Source organism: Leuresthes tenuis, unplaced genomic scaffold, assembly GCF_036924035.1.
Source record: "Leuresthes tenuis unplaced genomic scaffold, fLeuTen1.0.hap1 SCAF_10, whole genome shotgun sequence".
Classification (NCBI taxonomy): domain Eukaryota; kingdom Metazoa; phylum Chordata; class Actinopteri; order Atheriniformes; family Atherinopsidae; genus Leuresthes; species Leuresthes tenuis.
Window position 1 is genome coordinate 20,622,873 of NW_027325364.1, and position 19,117 is coordinate 20,641,989.

General features: G+C 42.1%; 2 protein-coding genes across 4 annotated transcripts in view; both read left to right on the plus strand.

Moving 5' to 3' along the window:
* The first annotated feature begins 515 nt into the window (after window positions 1-515).
* Window positions 516-5,778, plus strand: eomesb (eomesodermin homolog b). The gene is made up of 7 exons (XM_072394669.1): window positions 516-735; window positions 2,036-2,707; window positions 2,798-2,952; window positions 3,215-3,336; window positions 3,881-4,039; window positions 4,254-4,315; window positions 4,464-5,778. Exons 2-7 carry the CDS (start codon window positions 2,184-2,186, stop codon window positions 5,239-5,241), a joined length of 1,800 nt encoding a protein of 599 aa, XP_072250770.1. The 5' UTR covers window positions 516-735; window positions 2,036-2,183; the 3' UTR covers window positions 5,242-5,778.
* Window positions 5,779-6,525: 747 nt separating this feature from the next.
* LOC140316726 (ankyrin repeat and IBR domain-containing protein 1-like) overlaps window positions 6,526-19,117 on the plus strand; it is a 31,386-nt gene continuing 18,794 nt past the window's right edge. The window contains exons 1-7 of one of the 3 annotated variants that reach the window (XM_072394671.1): window positions 6,526-6,674; window positions 8,579-8,617; window positions 9,914-10,193; window positions 11,153-11,453; window positions 13,302-13,484; window positions 14,342-14,459; window positions 17,429-17,628. In XM_072394671.1, coding sequence (XP_072250772.1) covers window positions 10,006-10,193; window positions 11,153-11,453; window positions 13,302-13,484; window positions 14,342-14,459; window positions 17,429-17,628 — 990 coding nt within the window. In that variant the 5' untranslated portion in view covers window positions 6,526-6,674; window positions 8,579-8,617; window positions 9,914-10,005. The remainder of the gene's footprint in view (window positions 6,675-8,578; window positions 8,618-9,913; window positions 10,194-11,152; window positions 11,454-13,301; window positions 13,485-14,341; window positions 14,460-17,428; window positions 17,629-19,117) is intronic. The other 2 variants (XM_072394670.1, XM_072394672.1) reach the window with 2 other exon arrangements.

Below are 19,117 nucleotides of genomic sequence, written 5' to 3' on the forward strand. Positions count from 1 at the left end.
TCATGCAGCTGTTCGAGAAAACAATTTCTCACGCTCACAGGGGTAAATACTTATCAGGTTCTGTGTGTTTCCAACATTTAGTTGGCCGCTGGCTAATGAATGGACTATCTTGCTGAATTAGCAGGTCTCCCAGCTTCTGAATGGATGCATTTTCTGTGTCCATTGAGTCAAGTGGTATAACTCTTGTCTCTTGAAGCCAGCTCACACTTGCAACCCTGGTGGATTAATCCACTGTCCTCCTTGATTTGAAACCCAGTGGGGGACGGCAATCAACACAGTATTCAACACAGTAAAGTCACCGTAAACTGAGCAGTTCTGACCTCTGCAGAACATCTCTTGCTCTGATGGGAGTGATACAACCCACAGAGACTGTGGTAAGATGGAGGAGGACGCAGCCTCCCTCTCATACTCAACGGCAGCAGTGCTGAGGATCCCCTGCCCCTCCTCTGCTGATCAGATGTGATAAAAAGCTGCTCACGGTGAGTCATGGCCACAAGTAGAGCGCAGCGCTTAAAGCGGGACTGCGGCTTCACCCTCTGATCGGCCCACCCGCACATGGCTCGGGCTTTTTTTTTTGTTTTTTTTTTCTAAAAAAGCCCATATTACTGCTTCCTCCATGTCAAAGCACGATGGTCCGGGGTCTGCTTCGCGCGCTGAAGTTGTTTAACAGTTACTTTAAAGTTCATGCGTCCTGAGCCTGATTTACAAACGGAGCCAAGGGGGAACACTCGCCTGGTAAGTTTATGCACCCTTAACATCTTAACTTATTTTCAAAAAATGTGCAAAGATGAACAAAAAAAAAAAAAGAATTTCACAGTCCTATAAAACTTCATTTAAAGTTCGCATTGTGGTGCATGTAAAAATAGTCTAAAATGTATCTAAAATGTCAGCAGAGGATTTCGCTTTTAGAATTAGTGAGAATGAATGTCTCCACAAACAATCCATATGCTTTCTCAGATCTACACAGATTTAATTGTAGTTTAACCCCCCACCCCCACCCCCCCAGCTGTTTAGATGTAGTTGCTTTCTTTTCTCACATCCGACTGTCTGATCCAAGAAGCATCACCGGTTTCTTCAAACGGAAAAATAATTGGCCATTTCCCCACTGGGACCCAAGAACGCGTCAGAATTGAACGAATTCAATTTCATTACCCGCTGAATATCTACAGAATAATCTATTTCTATAAGAAAAAAAAATGCATTTGCTAGCAATATTCTTTTTTTCTTTCTTTAAATCAGATAAATTGGTTATATTAAAAAAAAAAGTTTTTAAAAAACACTTCTTTAACCAAAATATATTTAGAAATTTATGTTGGACAATTCTTGTGCAAAATACAAAGAGCCAATGTGCCAGTATTTGTTTTTATCGAAACAATTTACGATCTCTAAATTTGTGCGTTGCTTTTGAAACCGAACACGGATTTCAAGAATCGTGGGCGAGTTTTCACTCATAGTTTTACTCCACACAGCTACCCCCAAAAATCTGTGCATCCCACTTCGGGTTTGTCACATGATTTACAAGAAACTGGCAGGTACACCTCGAAGGGACTCCCTCCAATATCAATCAAAATTAGCTGTAGTTCACCACATCATCTGAGATGCTTTATCTGCTCTTAAGCGGCGCTAACTAACCAGTTCACTTGCACTTGTTGGTTCATAAATCAACCACGACTATCTCAGAGCAGTTTGACCGAATCAAATTGCTGGCTTTACCTCTTCTTGTGAAATTGAAATAAGAATGAAAAAAGATCAGACATTAGGCTGCCTTGCATTGCATTTGGTGTGGAATGTCTGCCTGCTCAGGGTTTAAGAACAGAAAGAAAAGGGAAAAGAGGAATTTGTTTTTGCTGTGAGGTGATTTTTTTAAAAGATTTTTTAATCATACAATTAATAAGTTGAAGTGTTTATACAAAGATCTCAACGTAGGCCTTTGGCAAATACACGCTTGTAGGCTGGTGGACCTTTAAAGTGACTGACTTTTGTCTCAACCCGGAGAAAATCTGTCTTTAACCATATCATACGTTTGTGTTACCAGCCCACAGTCCGGTGGAGGCTTGCGAAAGAGATACCAGGTAATATAATCATTTTGGTGACTCCCGGGGTGGAGGAACACACCTCAGAAGATCTGGGATCAAAGGAGGCAACCATTATAAAGAGACCGACGGAAGGCGTGAAAAGCAGTCATGCTCGGGGGTGAAGGAGAAAGCAGCACATACTCCCCTGCGAAGGACGCCGCGGACGAAAGGCGAAAGTCTCCAGCCGCTGATGGAGATGAGTCGACAGCTGGAAACAGGTACGCAGAGCACGGGATGGGCGCCGACCGCTACTACATCCCACCCAGCATTTCTAAGCAAAGCCCAGAAGCAGCGAACCCCTGCTCCTTTATCCCGTATACCCCTGGTGGGACGGTGTACGCCACGTCCGGCGGGAGCAGGTATTCTTCATCACTCCACCTGGGCTCAGTGTTGCCTCCCGCGGGATTCCCCCAACCTGCCAGCGGGCGCAGCCACTTCAGCCCGTCCTACCAGCTCGGACAGAGTCCTGGCTGCATCTACACTCCTTACACCGGCTCGGGGTCCGCTCTCAGCAACATGGCTCTGCCCAGCGCCGGCTCGGGGTTGAGGGCCCAGGTCTACCTCTGCAACCGACCTCTGTGGCTCAAGTTCCACCGATACCAGACCGAGATGATCATCACCAAGCAGGGCAGGTGAGGAGCGGGGACAGAACTTTCTTTTTCATTCTCAAAACTGGCCTCAGGGTTCTGGTTCTCAGGGTTGCTTTCCTTGTGTGTTTGCAGGCGCATGTTTCCTTTCCTCAGCTTTAACATCGCTGGTCTGAGCATGGCAGCACATTATAACGTGTTTGTGGAGGTGGTGCTGGCGGATCCAAACCACTGGAGATTTCAGGGTGGCAAATGGGTCACTTGTGGGAAGGCGGACAACAGCAGCCAAGGTACTGAACCAGGACACTTTTAACCCCTCAATTTGTTCAAGTTCAACGGGACGCAACAATTGCTCCCTGTGTTCAAAAAAGACGGTTTATTAGCCGGATTTACAAAACCGTTTAACTAACTTTTAGACACGTCTCTTCGCTTCGCTTTTGAAAAATGCTGCAGCGATGAAATTGAAACCATTTTTTAAAATCATCAGCCCAGTCTGTCCACTGTATTTTGGTTTGCTATTACAGTTTGATGTTTTAAAATTCTACATTTCAGGGAACAAAGTCTACATCCACCCAGAGTCCCCGAACACAGGGGCCCACTGGATGAGACAAGAAATCTCCTTCAGCAAACTGAAACTCACCAACAACAAAGGAACCAGTCACCACACGTCCCAGGTACTGAGATTAAAAACAGAAAAAAAATGTTTTTAAAAAAAGGCACACGAATAACTAACTAATAAATAACTAATGTTAGGCGTAGAATGGAAAATAAAATGATTTGGTTGTTTTTAAAGTGATTTGTAAGTAGTTTTTAAATATGTATCTGTAGATGGCCTTCACATTAGAATTTTTAAAAGATTTTACCACATTTATATTCATATCAAAAGGGCCTCCTGCGTCCAGGACCGAATTGTTGTTTTTGTTTGTTTGTGTTTCCTGTTTGGAAGGAAACTGGTTTGAAAGCTCGCGAGCGCAAACGTAGAAAGTGACGCTGTGATTTAAACAGTAGCAACGGCAGCCTATCGCTAACCAAAACCTCGCTAAGATTAAATTGCAAGAAGCTTAAAGTTCTTGTTAAAAATACAAAAAAGTAAATTGAAAATTGAAATTAAAAACCCTTTCCGCGTAAATTCGACAACTGCAGAAAATTTGAGATGGCCTGGTGCGCGTTTCTGTGGTATTAACGCAACACGTGCTTATTTATCATGTTTAAATGTAGATGGTCGTTCTGCAATCTCTGCACAAGTACCAGCCGCGGCTGCACATCGTGGAGGTGACGGAGGACGGCGTCGAGGACATCAGCAGTGACGTGAAGACGCAGTGCTTCACTTTCCCAGAGACCCAGTTCATAGCGGTCACTGCCTACCAGAACACCGATGTAAGAGTGACAAACACGCCGCTGCAGTGACATTGTTTAGCTCTGGGCTTACAGATAGCCCTTATATAGGCTATAACTTGCTTTTCATACCTTGTTTTTTATCAAATAGATGATGAAAATTGATCAAAAGTCATTAAGCAGACACTTTCTTATGGTAATCCTGTTTCTCCTGTCATTGACATGCAAATCTTACGCTCACATGTTTTTTCTTTAGATTACACAGTTGAAAATTGATCACAACCCCTTTGCCAAAGGATTCAGAGATAATTATGATTCGTGAGTATGTTACACTACATTGCAACACCTTTATATTTTCACATCACAGGAAGGATAGATCACACTGAGCATCTGCCGACTCATTCTGGACAATACACTGCTTTTCCTTGACCTGACACTCATTACTATTTTTTCCTTTTTCCTTAAGAATGTACACAGCTCCAGAAAATGACCGTCTCACGCCGTCTCCAAATGACTCTCCCCGTGCCCATCAGATTGTCCCCGGCACCCGCTACACAATGCAGCCCCTCTTCCAGGACCAGTTTGTCAACAACTTCCCCCAGAATCGCTTCTACAACTGTGAGAGAGCAGTGCCGCAGACTAACAGCCTCATCTCACCTCAGACAGAGGACGCAACATCACAGAGATGGTTTGTCACCTCCATGCAGCAAGGGGCAAACAGCACCAGTGCAGGCAACAAGCTTGACCTGACACCGTATGAGGGGGAGTATTCAAGCTCCCTTCTCCCTTATGGTATCAAATCGCTGTCCATGCAAACCTCTCATGCTCTCAGCTACTACCCAGACTCTCCTTTCACCACAATGTCTGCAGGGTGGGGCTCCAGAGCAGCATACCAAAGAAAAGTCACTCCCAGCCTGCCGTGGTCTCCCAGGCCCAGCCCTACCGCTGGCTTTCCAGAAGACTCAGACAAAGTTAAACCACAGATAGAGGAGGAGGTGAATGGCAGTGAAGCTCTGATCAGCTCCTGGACAGAGAGCCAGCCATTAGCTCTCTCTCCAGACAAGGCTGATTCGTATTCCATGGCCTGCAAGCGAAGGCGTTTGTCTCTCAATGGTCCGAGCACAGAGGACTCACCCACAAAGTGTGAGGATTTGGCCTCTGCTGCCACCAACAGCTCCTACAGCAAAGAGGCCTCCCAATCCAAAAGCATGGCAGCTTATTATTCCTTTTACACAAACCCTTGAGCTTTTGCCTCTGAAAAATACAGCCTTATGAATAAAATGTACTATTTGTTGTTGTTTTTTAAATGACATAAGAGCCATTTAATTCCTTTTTGGCAGTGACAAATGTTTATTTTTCTTTGTGAGAAGAGAATAAAAAAAGGAAATATCAGTGACAAGGAAAATAATAATCACATTAAAATTCAAGAGATGACACGATAAGCATTACCATCTTGAGATGTAGGCTTATTTTGTCTCGGTCGTCTGTTTTCATTTTCTAGATGCCTCATTTGAGTAAATGTATTTGGAGTTTTGTGACAAAGCATTTGTTTGAAGTGTTCTCTCTCTTTCTCTCTTTTTTAAAAAGACTGTGACATATGTTTTATTGTTGCATACATTTATGTAGCTACCTTTCCAGTGAGATTATGTGTTTACAGATTATTTATTGAAGGCCTGTTCATATGAAATGTGTGCAGTCATTAAATGTGAGGATATTTCGCTCTATGTAACTTCACTGCATAGTTCAGATATTTGATAATAAAAAGCATATATGTACTAATACTGGGTATCTCAGTTGTTATTATATGTAAAGTGCAGTTTTATGACTGCCAAAAAGTGCAGACATTCACGTACGACAGGCTAATGGGTATATTGTATGTTTTTGTATGAATGAATAAATCTGAAGGGGTTGCGTGATACGAGGTCACACACAGGAGGAGAATTATTTTCTGTGGACATTGTCGCACTCTAGTGGGCTAATTGTGTTATTGCAGTAGCAGCTACATTAAATCATTCGCCTAGTTTGTTATGAAGGGGGCTGAGGGGTTCAACTACAGAGTACAATCTCTATTTCATGGGTACGCCATGAAAAACATTAAGCCAAGTAAAAAGTAAGAAGAGTATGTCCACGGGACAAGCATTGTGACGATAGGCTTATGTATTCTCATAAAGCACCACATATACGCAGTTCTTATGGGATGGAACTTTAGTGAATTTACACAGACCATACCAACCGTGCTTAATCGGTCACTGCTAGTCGAGACCAGAATGTTAGAGAAGAAAATGAATGTTATTGACTTATTGTACACTGTTCTTTAGCCACATGCACTGATTACTCAAGCGTCCTACGAGAAACTAACTGAGTGATATATCATTTATCCCAGTAAGAGACACAAAACAAGCGAAAGGTGATGCAAAGGACGAATAATTGACGACGTCAATGGCCATGTTCTAAATAAATCAATCAACCTCCGCCTGTTTAGGGGGTTGTACTGAAACCTGGCAACCCCAACAGCAGCCAGCAGAGCCAAGAGAGAGTTGACAGGGGTAATATTACTGCTCGCAGCTCAGTATTTATAGAGGATTGCCACACATTAACAGAAATACCTCTGTTCTTGCGCTGCGACTGACAGTCAAGCGACGAGACAAATTCCACTAAAGCGAGATGCACCGTTTGTGTAAGTCGCGATACTTGTTACTCATTGTTTACTGAGTTTATCAACTGTTCTAGTTAGCTTTAAGTTGGCTAGCCGTTTGGTTAGCCTGCTAGCTCAGCCGCTAGCACATGCACTGACGTTAGTCAACGCAGATGGTAGCGTCATGATTTTTTTTTTTTGTTTTTGAATAACACATTGCTAGCAAGCAGATTGTTTTGGGTTTTTTTTTTCACTAGCTCTGACAAAAACACAAGAGTGGTTTGCAGCTAACATTATCTGCGGTCAGTGGCCGGTGAGTGTCTTTATTAACCAGTAATATAACAAAGCGTTTCCGAGGACTGTTCATTATCGTATCACAACACACTGCCGTCCGTAGGTATGAGCTAGCAAGAATGGTAAACATTACATGACACGGGGAAAGGCCTGCACGAAGGAATTCAGTGACAAGGGGCACCTACGCAGACAACCAGTGACTTCTTTCTTTCTATTGTTTAGGCTATCTGTTTAGGTAACTGTTCCCAGAAGTGGGTGGTTGGTACTGTTAAGGGGGAGTGTCGTTAACTATTGTCAGATTGGTTAATCAGTCATACTTTTGCACAGTAACTACATCGAGTAGGACATGTTTTGTCCATGAGATTTTACTGTGCAACTCTACTCAGTTAACGATGTACATAAGCGCTATTCAAAGTTGTACTGTTTTCTCCTGTGTGTGTGTGTGTGTGTGTGTGTGTGTGTGTGTGTGTGTGTGTGTGGTCCTCGCATGACACAAACTTCACGCACAGATCCGTTAACTTGTTCCACAGGCTGCACTGTTTACATGATGTATTATATATTATTTATCTTAAATTGTAGATATTAACCAAAAAGGCCTGGAAAATGTCAAAATAAAAACAGAGTGCTGTGATTTGCAAATGTCACCTCCCCAAATTGTATTTACAATAAAACGTAGAAGTGATGTTAAATGTCGAAAGTGAGACATTTTTCTATTCCATCAAAAAATATTAGCTCATTTTGAGTATTTCATGGCAGCAATGTACATCCACCGTCCATTTAACAGGAGCCCATCAATGTCTGGGTACTGATGAGACCAGTTGATAGACCTGTGGAAGAAGAATATTGTGCCATTCTTGTCCCATATGGGATCCGGGCTGCTCATCAGTCCTGGGTTGCCTCAGTCCTTTTCCAATGAGCTTTGGCCAAGAGATGTTTCCGGATAACGTTCACATATGGCTTCTATGCATCTGTTGATGGCACAGTGAGCCGTGTTCCCAAACATTGATTTCTTGAAAGGTTGGTCTACCCTGAGCCCTGCAGTAATTCACACGACAGAATCAGGCATGTTTTTAATGTCAGGCGCTGCCTGAGGGGCCGGAAGATCACAGCCATCCATTCTGGATTCTCAGCTATGTCCTCTGCACATAGAGAAACTCTACGAGTCATTTTCTGATATTATGGGCTGTAGATGAGGAAATATTCAACATTTTCCTCGATTTCATGTTTAGGAAAATTATTCTGAAATTATTTGTTGACAGTTTTTTTCTTTTTGTGATTTGCTGAACTTCTGCCCATTCTTACTTTTAAGAGGACTCTGCCTCTCTAGGTTATTTGGCAACAGGTCAGAAACACACCTGGTTATAGAAGGAGCGCCTTAGAGAAGCAGAGTCTCCAAAAAGTAAAGATGGGCAGAAGTTCAGTGAAAAAACTGGAGGTACCATGTGTTCCTCCAGCTGATTAGTTTTAGTTTTTAGTGCCACTTAGTTTTCCAGCCTTTTTTTTTACCCCCCTGTCCCAGCTTTGAGATGTGTGGCTGCAGTTAAATTCCAAATGGGCTAATATCTTTCATGAAATGACAAAATGTCTCTTTCTCAACACGTGTTGGTTTGTAAGATTTGCAAATAATTGTATTCTGTTTTTATTTCATACAGAGTCACAACCTTTTTGGAATTGGAGTTGCACTTATGTAAGTATATTACCCTGAATGATAGTATAGAGATGATATTCTGTCTTAGAACTTTCTTTATGTTCATAAACAATAACAGTGACTTATTTATCTTAACTTCATGTTTCAAAAGTTATGTAAATAAGGTCAATATGTCCTACTCTTATCTCATTTTACAGTGTACTTTTTGAGCAGTTTCATGTTTTCCTTTGTCATGGTTTCTAGCCTTTGGAGACTTGGGTATTTAGTGTGTGCCGTTTAAGTTTTTTAGGGAGCATTTTTCTCTCTTTGGTACAAAGTCTAGCAATGCAATCAGTTGATTAAATGGGACACAACAGGAACTGTATGATGTCAACAATAGAAGCATGACAAATACAGCTGAGTGGCATTTTCATTGTAACAGGTAATATTTAATCAGACACAATGTATGTTTCCATACATTTCAGCATGCTGTCTTCCCCATTTGGAGCAAAATAGCCCGGATGGTGTTCATATGAGCATTCCTGGCATCCACAAATCCCTCCCACGTCCTCATTTTTGGTCTATCGGAACATATTTCCATGCTTCTCTTTGCCAGCATTCTCCCGGCTGATAGAAAATGAGCAGAAGACGCAGCTACAGACTGGTTGATGTTCATAGATTCTCCCACCTGGGACATTAATATTCATGTTGTGAAATGCGTTGTCATTGTACAAGTGTATAATACAATCATTGCTGTGCCAGAGAGCCTCGATGAACAGTAAGGTCAGTGCTTCATCTGGAGCCTCTGTCCGGTAACAAGGAGGCAAACGGCACCACCAGAGCAAGAGTTTCAAGTGATCGGACTTGGATTATCGTTATGTGCGGTACATATTGTACTGATAAGATGATGCAGTGTTCTCTGTATTTGTGCTACAGCTGACCAGTACACAAAAGCATCACATTGCCCCAACAGTCATGACCATATGGTGTGCTGGTGGAAGCGAAATGCTTACTCGCTGCATGTTGTCCTGCATTTCTTGCTTTATATCGAGCCCTGGCCTCAGTGGGATGGGCAGCATTGGCATGGAAAGATGGAAAGGTGGAAGCTCCTGGTGATGGCAGAGGAAGTCTTGTTTTTCTCTCTGTGTGAGCTATGTGCTCACTATGTCCAGTTATTTAAAAATAAATAATTAAATTGAGAATAAGGAGGCGTTTACAGTGCACTGGTGATGCTGAGTGTTGCAGAGAAGCCCGAGCAACCTCAAGGATGGAATTCTTGTGACCAGTTCTTAGTCAGCAAGGCCTTGTTAGACAAAGAAACAAGCATAAAGGATTTAACTGTTTTTCTTCTTTTCTTCAGGACACGCATCATGCTGGCTTATTTGACTTAAACAGCTTGAAGAAGACTTAAAAGGCTGCTGTGTCGGTCGGAGCTTTGAACCCACTGGAGAAATGGGGAACACGGCTACCAAGTTCCGTAAAGCTCTCATCAATGGGGATGAGGTGCTGGCGTGCCAACTTTATGAGAGCAACCCACAGTTCAAGGAGGCTCTGGATCCCAACTCTACATATGGAGAGTCCTACCAGCACAACACTCCACTGCACTACGCTGCCCGGCACGCCATGATACGCCTACTCAGGTCAGGAAAAGGCCCAGATCAAATCGAATGAGCAAGAAGACGAGCTGATGTCATTTACACATTAGGGCAAATATATATTTTTTCTATTGGTGTAGTAATTAAAGTGAGGGTAAAATGGGGGTTGATATATGAAGTGATAATCACCTGCGTTATAGCTTAGTGTCAAGTTCCATTTGCGTAATCATATCGGCACTCTGCGACTGATAAGCCATATTATAAGAGAGAAAAAACAGTGTTTTGTCTATATGTATCTGTCCCATCTGTCCCTCCACGCAGCCATCTGTTCTCAGGAATGCAACATGCTGGGTTGGAACAGAATGGGCTTCCAAGAGTTCCCATCTTACAAGCGAACAACCTGCATGTGCTTGTCGTCATCCTACTCAGGCTCCTGTCTTTTTCCACAAATGGGATATTTACATTATGTGACTTTCAAAGCTGTATAATGTTCTTGGGTGGTTCTAAAATGATGGCTGGCAAAGCAAAGTGGGTGTAAAATAGATAACTGGATGGACTGAAATATATCTGATTGTTTCCTCACTCATCACAGGTGTTCTGTTGGTTGGACTTCTTTGAAAAATGACTCTTCTGATCCTTTGTCTCTTTTTGGATTCTTTCTTAAAATCATGTGAAATGAACAGTTTCAAGATTAGTTACAGTCCAGCTCTTATCAGTTTAATCATTTACCAGGAAATGTTATTTTTTAATGATATTAACTTTCTTTTTTTATCTGTCAGATTGTAAAAGGGTGCTTGTTAATTACAAATGTAGTAAATACATGTTATATGTGCCTGTTGATGGGATATGATAATAAGGGAAAAAAAGGACTAAAATGAGTAAATCCTTGTGAGCTACTATGTTGTCCAACACCAAAGTAAGAATATAGCCATTGGGATGCCTGATCTCACAAAGCTAAAACATTGAAATTAACTGTTAATCCTGCCATGGTCGCATTCTTTTAGGTCATTTCTTCAAGGCAAAGATGGCAATCCGAACAAGCGTAATGTGCACAATGAGACGTCTCTGCACCTTCTCTGCATGGGACCCCAGATCCTGACCTCAGATGGAGCGCTGCAACCGCGTCTCTCGCGGCCATACGAAGACGTACAGCGTCGAACAGATTGCTTACAGATCATCCTGTCTTGGACTGGAGCAAAGTTGGACCACGGAGAGTACGAGTGTGCTGACATCAACGCCACGGACAACAAGAAAAACACCTGCTTGCACTACGCTGCTGCCTCAGGCATGAAGACATGCGTTGAGGTGAGTTTGCAAAACTCTGTAGACATACTTATGAAACACTCTCCTCAAGTACGACATTTTGAGGCATCGTGATTAAAGGCTTTATTGATGGCAGCTGACAATGACGGGGAGGAATTGAACAAGGAAGAAGATAAATGAAGTAACCCCGAAGTTACCACAAATTATTAAAACTCTGGCCTTTTGTACCATGTGTATTTCTAGCATTTTCCTGGTGTGTGGCCTTGTGTTCAGTGTTGCTGCGATGCTGGGTAACAAGCAATAATTTACCTGCTCCCATTAATCATATCAAAGCCCTCTCCTGCGAGTGTTGGAAAGATGCTGTGCAACACAGTACATCTTCATTAATCCCTCCATCAGATTACATCACATCCAGAAGTTAAATACATAAAATTGACTCCAGCTTCTGCATTGGCCTAAGCTTAGTATAAAAAAAAAAAACAGCCTTATCTTTCAGCAAAATTACAAGTGCTTCCCTTGATTGGTGCTTCAAGAAAGAAAAACAACCATCTACCGTAATTGTTCAATCCCCTCGATGGAGTTATTACACAGTGTGTGCAACCGCATTTGTCAGATGAATTCAACGATGGCTGAACAGTTAATTGTAAATGATCAAATTGCGAAATTCTGTATAATTCATTTTAATGATACATAATTATATAAATTTGTTACTGCTGGAAGTTATTTTGTGTTCATTCTAATTTCCCCTGAAAGCCATGTGATGGCATATGCACCCATCAGCAGCGAGATTACAGCCACATGCCTAATATTGTGTAGGTCCCCCTTGTGGCCCCATGGCAGCTGTGACTGGGGGGCGGAGGACATGTTTGTTGAGGTTGGAATGCAGACAGGACTGTTGTGACAGAGACTGAGAATCCCTACATAGCACTTTAGAAAATGAAACAAAAGTATGTGGACGAGAAACCGCATGTCATCTCTATTTTTCTTCTATTATGTAGCAAATGACTGTCGTGATCCTATATGCACGTTTTCCAACAGATAAACATCATTTTCAGGTGACATGTTTGTGTTGGAAGAATGTGGCCCTACCTTCATTACCCATGCCGCTTCATTATATCAGTCTGTTTAAAAAAAAATGGTTAGAGAACTGAAGATAATGTTATTCTCTGGTGCCACTAAATTCTAGTCCTGCAACTTACCCAGAGTTCCCTGAAGTACAAGGCTTCAGTGCTCGGAAACATGGCCAAAGTAGAGAAGACTTAAAAACAACCACAACTGATCAAGATTCACAATTTAGCTAAAAGTACCAGAAAAGGCAAATAAAGTGAAATTGACTGTCGCTAGAGCAGATGGATGAACTCGGGGCGGATCACTAATGGACACAGGACACCACTTGAAGTCAGACCCCAGCTGGGTGGAAGATAGCGGCTATAATTAAGAATGAGTTTGTTAAAGATGTACTGAAAATCAACTCCCAAACCTCCCGCCCGTTGATAGAAGATGCTGTTCCCAAGCTGTTAAACAGGAAGACAACTCAGGAAAGCCATGATGCTTACGCAGCCTCTTACTCCACCTCTTGAGTTAGCCAGTAAAGGACCTAAAGATGAGTGATGATCATGATAATGACCTGGTCCCTTTCTTCACCTGACTTAAATTCTGTGGCCATCTTGTGGGCCCTTTCTAAATGTGCAGTGAGTGAGGACAGCGTTTGTGAATTATTTAACTGACAGCACTGGATTTAACAGTAAAGTTAATCATAATGAATGAAAATCACCTAACAAATGTATACACTGTGCTTTTGTTTTCAGCTGTTTTTATGCTTGCATGTGTAAGCCTCAGTACGTTGCTTTTAAATGCACCATGAGGACCATTTTTCTTTCATTTGCTCAGTTGCTGGTGCAGAGAGAAGCGGACCTGTTTGCAGAGAACGAAAACCGCGAGACTCCATGTGACTGTGCAGAAAAGCAGCACCACAAGGAGTTGGCCCTACGCCTAGAGTCGCAGATGGTCTTCTCTCTGGCCCCTGAGGCGGAGGGTATAGAAGCGGAGTATGCAGCCCTCGACCGAAGAGAGGTACAAAATAACATACTAAGGCAGTGGGTGTAAAGCCTTTAGTTTGACACCTTTGTGGGGTGACAAACACCTTTGCAAGAACAAAACTTTAGCACTTTGCACTATTTAAAAATCTAGGGGTGTTTTTGTTTGTTTGTTTTTTACAGCTGAGCAGGCTAATCTGGATATCCTGAACCAGTCAAGGGTGTCACTTCCTTGGTTTAAAGTGTGAAATCGTTGTTTACCTACAATTTATAAAAATAAAAATGTTGAAGTATTGTTTTTATTGGAGATTAACTTTTCATTTGTAAACCATAAGCTACACAAGTAATGAACAGAAGGGATATTTTGACATATTTCATAAGACTTGAAACTATTCCAGCCCCAGAGTTTATGGGCCTGTCGCTCCCACATGGCTCCAGGCACTAATGAGCTGAAGCTCCTCGATAGTTTTGAAGTGGTGTTTAGAGTTTTGCTGAAATGCTTTACATTTTTCCCTTGCACAGGAGGAGGAGGAACGGCTCGACACAAATACAGAAACACAAAAAGTTTTTCTAAAACAGCCCGACAAGGCTGTCAACACCGGTCCGTTATTCGCTCATTGTCTCGGCCAATCATCTGCAGCACCTCTACCTATGTTATTCTCTCACTTTTCCTTCAAATTTTCATCTTACACAGATCCTCACGGCTCCCCTTTGCTTTGCTTTCACCCTTTGTCACCTGTCTTCTGCTCAGACTGTTCTTTTCTCTGAACAACAGGCCCTATTGTTATTTATATTTTTTCTTTTATTTTTGGAGTTCCTCCTTGCCTTCCTTCAATCCCTCCCGTTAATCTCCTCATGTCAGTAACCTTGTTTATTCCTCTCATATCTCTCCAGCTGTACGAAGGCCTGCGGCCTCAGGATCTACGGAGGCTGAAGGACATGCTCATAGTGGAGACGGCGGACATGCTGCAAGCCCCGCTTTTCACTGCAGAAGCGCTGCTGCGTGCACATGGTACTGTTCAACACACTCGCACACTGTGACACAGATAAGGGACATCTGTTTGCTGTTCAAATGGTTAGCACTGAAGTTGTCCTGGGAGCTAAGTGGTTTAAACAAATAAAATGTACGTTCATGTGAAAAAGCAAGCACATCCTTAGCCTCAGAAGCTAGTATCACTCCCTGTAGCGAAAACAACTTACTGGTATTGTAGAAGCTTTTGTGAGTGTCTATTAGTCTCTGGCTGAAAGCTTTAACCTCTTCCTTTGAGCCATTTCTTGGTGGATTTGCCGGTATGCTCAGGAATATCATCCTGTTCAAAAGTTAACTGCTGGCCTCACATTGTGCTCTGGCACTCTTTGATACAATGGATAATTAGTTGAATCAGTAGCCTCTTTCGTACATGGGGTGCACCTTATCAGCAAAACAGATGTCTTCATTAACACGCCGGTGTTCCTTCTTGTAATTCACACACACGAAACAGAGTGGTATGAGCCCCACATCGCTGTGTCCTTACGCACATGAAGCTGGCACGGCTGAGCCAGCTGAGTGATGACAGCAGTGTTGGCTAAGGTGGCGAGTTCCACGATGCCAGCGTGATGTGTGTAAGGACGCAGCGATGCGGGGCTCATACGGTTTTGTTTCTACCTCCCTTGCCGGGTCAGAGGCGTATCAACTTCGACCCCCCCCCCCCCCGTTCAACCTCTGTACTTTTACACATGACACAACGCACAAGGCATATGTGAATGAGGCTAGTAACTTGACTGTAAGCTACCCAGTCACTAGCAGCAATTCAACAGCAAACCAAAATGTTTCCACTTCATACTTGACAGTTAATTTGAAGTTCTTCACCCGAAAAGCTGGTTGTGTTAACATCAAACCTGTCTACTGTTACACCAGCCGGGTGAATCTGTTTGATTTGTCCATTTACATTTCACAGGGTTGTCTTTGCCTGTATGTTCACAGGGATACTGTCATTTCTAACTTTGTTTTTGGACAGAACATATCTGCAGCAAATTATCGCAGTCCCTTGAATGTGTAAGCAGCAGATCCTATTGGGAAAATCTGGGGTTCACATAATTCACTTGCCAGACTCAAAGACATCCACTCCTTGTCTTGTGAAGGCCTTAGAGGGCTTTTTGGTATGATGACTCCACACATTTAAAAAGCAAAGGGAACAGAAGACAATGGATGTCAGAGCTTCAAAGAAACAGCTGTCACTTCCTCTGTAGGTAGTTCTCATTCGGACCTCATCTCTTTACCATGTAATAACATGTAATATCTGATCCTGGCCAAAGCCTTTTTCCACAGATGGATTATGCTGGTCGAGCAAACTCCCTTTCACAGTTCACTTTTATGTTAATTCTTTATGTTATTTGGTTTAGATCAGACATTCGTGTCATAAACATTGCTGAAAATACAAATATCACACACATGATGTACTTAAATTACGGTTGATAAGATTTTTAAGTACGACCTGTCCTGAAATGTTGTTGCTCATATAGACCGACATTACCAGAGTGACAGAATTGCCATTTATTGCTTATTTCACAACTTTGTGGCCTGTTTCTCTTTTCACTGGAAACAATAGTGTCGGCAGCAGAGTGGCATTGATCAAACTGCATTCACAGCATTGCGTTTTCTGCTTCTAAACAAAAGATCGGTTGCTTGTTTTCTTCCTAGTCACACGTAATGAATGACATGCTGAATGTGAGTTTCTAACTTTATCGAGTAACTAACAAACTGATTTAGAATGTTGTAGATTAGAATCGCTGCCTCGAGCCACCAGCTCACACGTATGATAAGGTGTATGACTGATTTCAAGTGTTTAAAACAATATTTGATTTGAAGCCTTTTAAAACGTGCGCGTTTTATTTGAACCCTGTTTGAAGACAGTATCTGTTTGTTGAGCTGTGCGAGCTAAACATGACTGGAAGCTCAGAGAGCGGTGCTATATTTAGTCACCTCTGTCATGGGAATGCGAGCTGTTTAAAAAGTTTAGTATTTCAGGATTTTTGTTCCCAAGAAAAAAGGGATTTGGGGCTCGCCTCTCATTTATTACATGGGAAAACTTTCTCTGTCATTTCCATGTTAGTCTTTTCAGTCTTCTTATCATTTTTCCCGTTGCTTATCTGCTGAACTGCCGGCTCGGCAGTCTATATGTGTCCCTCTGACAATTTGCATTTCTCGCTCATTTTTTAACATTTGGACCAAATGTGAAAACTTTTCATTTCAGACTCCTTTTAATTGCTCAAGGCCTGGAGATAGGGTCATTTTCATTGATTGGTTTTAATTGAAAGGAAATGGAGGGGGGGGGGATTGTTGTGACATTCATTATCTAAACGAGGTCATTTAGAGTCTGAGGCATTTGATTGGCGGAGCATGTCTTGAGGCCAATAATGTCCTAATTGCACGGCTGACCGGGTCACATTCCTTATTTTAGGATGGGAGAATATTTGGACCGGCAAATCTTTCAGGGTTTATGCTGAAAAGCTCTCAAACCTGTCCCTGTGCTCGTGTGAGGTTGAGCAGCTATTCTAAAACAGAAAACCAGGTGGCAGCAGGTCTTTGTTGTTGGCTGTTTGAAAGGCTTAGTGTGTCCAAGTGGAATTGTGTGAACTTTGATTCAGCATTTTCCTAAAACAGGGAGGGCTGAAAGAAATGTTTCTGTACGACATTTTTAGGAATCAAACGTGGTGTATTTGAGAATGGGTTTTATTTTTTTTATTTTAACTCTCCCACATGTTGCCTGTGAGCTTCATCTATGTGTGTTGAAGGCCAAATGAAGCGGGATTACAGAATATTCTGAAACATTCAGTTTTGTTTCAGCCACGAGATTCTTGACCAGAGGTGGGTTTTTTTTTTAGTCATTGTATGATGGGATTGATATGTTTGTCAGCATATCAAATGACCTAAAGTGTGCTTTATTAAAAAAAAAAAGAGCCCTTCTTTCTCTTTGATTCTACCGTTCCTTTTTTCATCAGATTGGGACAGAGAGAAGCTCTTAGAGGCCTGGATGAGCAATGCGGAGGAGTGCTGCCAACGCTCAGGGGTACGGATGCCCAACCCACCTCCAAGTGGCTACAACGCGTGGGACACCTTGCCTTCGCCTCGCACGACTCGCTCCTCCGTCACTTCTCCAGACCAGATCAGTCTCATGCCCACAGATGAGGAGTCTTCTCTGGTGAGAAATGTCATGCGTTTCCCCAATGGAAAATGTAGATGTGTAATGGGATGTGTGTGTTGCACTGACTCATTTGGTACGGGGTGTTCATTTTGGTCACAGGTTCAGTAGATGCTGTTTAAAAATATTTGTTGGATCTTTGTTGGAGAGGCATGGAAAGAGTGCCATGTGTCAACATATGCTATGCAAATCAATGAAGTTATATAATCAATGACTTCTTCATATCACTGCAGCTTTAATCTGGTTTAAGTTATTAGGAAGCGAGTTTAAGAGAGGTGTGATTTTTATTTTCTCTGTAAAAATGAAGTTGAACTAACAAAAATAACCAAGTTCTAGTACTGAGTCTGCTTTTGGTATCTACAGCTTTTGGTTTTTATAAAAGGCGCTCTAACTTTGTGCGCTTCTAAAGCTGAAAGTGCACTCCTAGCTCAGTACTCTTAAGTATTCAGTTCATATTTTAGAGTTTAAAATACTTACTGAAATGATACTGACAAATGATTGAGAGCATTCGGGGGAAAAAAAGAAAAGAAAAAGTACTCCATTGCAACTGTCTGTCCTTTTATAGAACACAAAGCTTCTGATAATCGAGTTAGTGATTCTATGGTATTGAACTGGCTGATCTGGTCTGCTAAAGGGTTGATGGGCCCAAAACCTTTGACCGGTACGATAAATAATGGAACTGGGCAGATATTAAAAATAATCTTGGACTTGACTGGTTGTTGGAGGCATATTCATTTCTGTAAATGGTTTATGAAGTAAACACTTGATGGATGATTGCTGAAGCTGACAGACTTGATTTATCAATTATCTTCTTACAAATTGTGTTACATTTATCTCACATTAGCTTTTGTCTGAAAAGCCATGAGTTGAAACTGTACTGTGCCAATCAACAGAGTGCACTCAAGGGCTCTTTTATAGCCTACAGTTGATTCCATCACATTCTGCTCATTCACAAATCAATACTTGGATTGTTGGAGCACACTGCCCTCTCTTTGTCTTTTCCCTGTGGGTCAGTCTTCTACTTTAACAAGGCCCGGTTTGTCCCTGTTTGATTGGGGTTCATGTTTCTGTGGGTGTGAGAAACTACAGCTGCTAACTGAAAAGCCATCAGTGAGCCACAGAGCTAGGAGGGGCAATAACCTCGCCATAGTTTCCTTTTCAAAACTAGCGCTACTGTTATGTTTAGTCACAAAAAGTCAAGGCTGAACTTTCCCAGCCGTTCCGTTCCAATGGATGGGAACGGGCACCCATCACCAGACTTTTGGCGGATGTCAGCATATTTCCAGGCTGTGGAATTTCAGACATAAAAACATTTATCAAGGTGATGTACACTTAAAATGCTGACAATGCGGAAATAACAAGAAAGCAATGCATGCAAGCAGTTGTATGGAAGGGCCTTTGGAAATGACAACAGGTTATTTAGTGATTAAAGCAGGCTTAAATAATGGTGGCCTTGTTGATTAATGTCCTGTTTTCTGCTTTATCTTAC

Coding starts and splice junctions, on each gene's coding strand:
- eomesb (XM_072394669.1), top strand. CDS start 2,184: ATGCTCGGGGGTGAAGGAGAAAGCAGCACATACTCCCCTGCGAAGGAC. Junction 2,953..3,214: donor GGCGGACAACAGCAGCCAAG/GTACTGAACCAG, acceptor TCTACATTTCAG/GGAACAAAGTCTACATCCAC. Junction 4,040..4,253: donor CTGCCTACCAGAACACCGAT/GTAAGAGTGACA, acceptor TTTTTTCTTTAG/ATTACACAGTTGAAAATTGA.